A 4,611-nucleotide genomic window follows, 5' to 3' on the forward strand; every position below is an offset into this window, starting at 1 on the left:
AAAATAAATTATCTCCTGTCTTGTATGTTTAGTTAATTACTTTGAAAAAGTCTGAAATGGATCACCTACAGGATCTAAAGGTAATTGCTTTGATTCGAAAATCATGTGAGCCGGTAAGTGACGAAATGAACTGGTTGTATACTATTCGTTTAAAGCCTGTTCTGTAGAGCGACCGCCGAAAATGTGTTAAAATTGCGCTTAAACTAGCAGTTTGCAAGTTATTTCATTATGCACTTTTGAATAGTTTTTGTTCGATTATTCGCCCATTCGGTTGATGTTTTTAGGGAGTTTATTCTTTTTAAATAATGTATGTATTATCTTTTATTTTTTCATTGATTCTCCTTAGGCATTAAGATATATAATTGACAAATATGAACCAATGGAGCATCCATATATCTTCATATACTAATTATCTGCCATACAATTCTGCATATTTGTTGCAAACGGAAATTAAGAGAGGTTTACCGTCCGATTTTTAAAAATTATGAACATTTTAAAATTGTAAAACACTTCATAAAACAAAAATTTAATTTCCAATTAGAGAAAAAATTACGGTCTAACCATAAATGGGAAATGTTAATATTTATCAGTAGTAGAATATATAATTATTTTCAGAAAATTATTCATTGTAAGAGGCGTGTTCCAAAATATTACTATTTGTTTAGATAATATTTTATGATACCCCAATAAATAGTAATAAAAAAAAAGTAATATATTCGATTTGCATTTTACATTCTTCTACTTAAATTGTCATCTTGAATCTTTTATTATAACTATTACAAAAACCCTAAATCAAAACAAAAAAAGGCTTGAATGGAAAACATTATGATACAAACAAAGCAAAAAGCTCAAAATTTTATATACCATTATTGTGTTCACATTGTAACACATATTAATTTGCCCCGATTGTACGGCGGTCTTTCAGTGCGATTCAATTAAATGATCAATTAAAGCGAGAATAAAATTATCACGGAAGGCGACGTTTACAGAACGCAAACTACGACAATAACCAGCCATGCCACACCGGCATAGAAACACAAGGACTTTGTGAAAAGAGGGAAGTACAATATAATAAGTGAAATGATTACTATCTAAAAGGACCGAGATACGGAATCAATCCAAAGGTGTAAGGAAAATGGGAGAGAGGAACAAAATACCGTATAATGTGGTTTTTTTGCGGGCTCAAAATTCTGCGGTTTTTTTCCAAAATAATTTTGGCATGTTTTTATTTCTGCGAACTTTATTTCTGCGGCACTTTCTTTGGACAAAACGTGATTTAAATTCTGCGACTCGTGCTCTTATCCAAAGTCTATGTTCACATTTACCCTATCTATTATATTTGCATGTACACGTTCGCATGTGTTCATCGTCGTAAACCCGCAGGGAAACTCTATAGTAATTACAAAGAGTTTATATGGTTTGCTTGCAAACAAATATAATGCCGCAACAATAGAAAGGTAAACATCTTTGATCAGCGGTGAACTGACGTTGCTGAAAAAATATACCCCGGTAGATACTTTAACTCTTTAATAAATTGATAGAAGTTTACCGTGTAAATTCAGATGACAATTAAAGTATACAAACGATTTAGAAGTTAAATGGGTTGGAAATGCCTTGAATTATCTTTATTCTTAAGTAGCCTAATTAACACTAACAACATCCTACAAACACAGATTACATATTCTAGCCGACAGCAATTTTATAACAACTCGAAAACCCGCTATCCGTTAAAATATGTTTGTCTTATTACTTTAAAGAAAACAGGTCCAATGTGGAAAAACATTTCGTAGCAGGTAGAGAAAATATTCTGCGGTTTTAAATTTCTGCCCGGCTGCCGAAAGCTGACCGCAGAAAAACGCAGAAATAAAGTCACCCTGCACAAGAAAAAACAGGGGGTCACTACCACACGAAGGGACCTTATACGGTCAGGAAGTGAGGTGAGGAGGTGAAGGAAAATACTACCATTTTTGGTTACGAACCTTAAAAATCAATACTATCAGTCAAAAATTCAAATCAGAAGGCACAAATCTTAAAATCAGTCAAAACAAATAATCATTAAGAAGTTTCTATTCTGTGAATTTTGCTAACTTTCATTGATGTTTTTTGTTGTTGCTTTTTTTTTGTCTATATGTAGTTAATGCGATACGAATACTGGCGTTTGTGCATCAGCCTTTATCACAAACGAATCACAAAATCGTATTCTAATGAGGAAATTCACAATAAAACAATAATCGCGCGAGCAATGGCGCTATACGAAATACTGAATACACATGTGCATTTTAATTGTGTTATATTTTTTCAGGGCGGGGAGGGGTTACGACGCACCAACACAGTATATGTTAAATGGTGGTGTTCATTTATACGTGGTTATGTCTGTCTCTGTGTCTGTGTCTAAGTCAACATCAGTTCGCAATTGGAAATATAATGTTTTCAGAAATTGAATCCGAAACATCTTGCTTGAATGTGGAATACTTTTTCATTTCTTCAATAATATTTTGACATTCATCATTTTTTTGCAACATATGGTGACAACAGTGAAATTTTAGCACCTTAGTGTACAAAACAGGATGTATGAACTAACACCCGCTTTTCGGCTGTAAGGATCAACTGAATTGACTGAGGATATATTCTCAGAAGAAATGGGAGTACAATCACATCTAGAGCAATAAAACTCCTCATTGTATCCTCGAATGAGGAACGTGGCTTTGATAAGTCATAATCTTTATCGTTTGGCTTTTTGAACGTTCCCAGAACGAGTAATGCACCACTAAATCAGTAAACTGATATTCAATTTCTTGTAAAAGGGTCAAAGCTCCTTCATATTGTTTTGCATGTAATAGAAAGGTACAAAGTGTCAATTTTCCAGCTGAGTTGTTAAGAAAACAGTTTGATCGTAACTTGACTAATAAAGATTGTATGTCTTTTTCAGCATACATTTCACATCCATGAAAATCATTGTAAAATTGTAAACATGTTTTTGTCATGTTGAGTTCCATTATTAGAAACCTGCGCATGTCAGGAAAAATATCAGTTCCATTCAGGATCGTTATTGTGCCCTCTATATTTTGCAGACAGACTTGGAAATCTAAATCCTTCATTTCTGTATATATAAAAAAGCGGCAAAGACTTAGGCAGTTGATCTGAATATGATAATGATAGATATCATTTTTATCAAATGTTGACAATCCCATTTCTAAAAATTGCATCCACATACTATTGCAATTTTGTTGATAATTCAGAAGTTCAAGTTTCAAACAATTCAATTTATCTTCAGGCTTTTGTGTCCATCATATTATCTGCGGGTATGAAATAGTTGTCAATTTTCTTTTCTTCTAGATAAATAATCAGTCTGTCAAAAAGTGCATTTAAACATATGAGCAAATTGTCTTGGTTCCAAAAGCAGCTGTCCGTTTCTTCTATCATCCAAAATATTGCTGTTTTGATAAAATATGTTGGAAACAAATCAGGAAATTTTGGAGTTATCTTACTGTTGAAGAAATGCTTCATTACACTCATGCAAATATGCTGAACTGAATTAAAAGACCATACTAAAAGTCTTTCAGCTTTTGAAAATGATAATCGCCATTCAAGTTCTTTATTTGGTGAATTTGCGTGCCCTACGGGAACCAGGTTAATACCAAGTGCCTTTATTTGATTTATCATGGCCGGTGAAGGCCAGTTATGTTTTCTTTCTCTTCTTACCCAGTCCTCTGCAACAACTGGCCACTCGCTTTTAAATGAAATAGTGATATCTACCTCATGACGCCTCATCAATGACGTGTAGCCCATTAAAACACATGGACCATGGAAATATAGATCTTTCTCTCTGCGTTGGTCGGGGAGTATGTTGGCTGCCTGAGAGTTCCAGTAATCAAGTATCAATGTATTCGATACATAATTAGACCCTTGCGGACATAAAGAATGTAGGCCATTTCCATATATTGAAAACTCACTGAAGTCCTTGGCATTGTGATCATGTTCATATAATAGCTTTGTGTAACCGGGGTGTACATCTGTGAGATCCATAACCAAATGTGTAACTTGATCATTTGAGTTACTTGAATAAGGCATGACATTTACAACCACACCTTGAGCTTCAAACATTACATCAGTGTCTGACTGTGCAATAGGAACGCCCTCTGATCGGCTACCAGAATAAACTATGGAATGACCAAGTATATTGCTGAAAAAATATGTCAGAAACTTTGACCTTGCGATTCGTTTTTCAATTTGCTCTGTCATTAATGGTAAATATTGCGAAAATTCTGACTTGTCATTCATCGTATCACACTTTTTCAATTAACACACTTTGGCAACACTAAACCTCCACGTCTTCTCTGATCAGTTTAGCTTATAAAGTCTTATATCTCAATAATTCTGAAAAAATAAACATGTACAAGTATTACTTGCAGTTACAGGAAGATGTTCGTATGTGCTAAATACGTTCATGTGGTTAATGAAATGAGTACACGGGGGTGACGGAGCTAATGCTGTCAAACTATAAAGAATATTTTGAAGTTATGATATTACGTCATTAGATTGATACAACATCATATATCTAATTATACCTAATTAGCAAAATATATATAACCGTTAATCCATAATTCACAT

The 4,611-nt window shown here is 33.7% G+C and overlaps 1 protein-coding gene across 1 annotated transcript; it reads right to left on the reverse strand.

Annotated features, from left to right (window-relative positions):
* Positions 1-2,079: 2,079 nt before the first annotated feature.
* Positions 2,080-4,404, reverse strand: LOC132748762 (uncharacterized). Its single transcript, XM_060738399.1, has one exon. It carries the CDS (start codon positions 4,279-4,281, stop codon positions 3,271-3,273), a length of 1,011 nt encoding a protein of 336 aa, XP_060594382.1. The 5' UTR covers positions 4,282-4,404; the 3' UTR covers positions 2,080-3,270.
* Positions 4,405-4,611: the final 207 nt, after the last annotated feature.

Source organism: Ruditapes philippinarum, unplaced genomic scaffold, assembly GCF_026571515.1.
Source record: "Ruditapes philippinarum isolate M1 unplaced genomic scaffold, ASM2657151v2 ctg19561_1_1_1_1, whole genome shotgun sequence".
Lineage (NCBI taxonomy): Eukaryota > Metazoa > Mollusca > Bivalvia > Venerida > Veneridae > Ruditapes > Ruditapes philippinarum.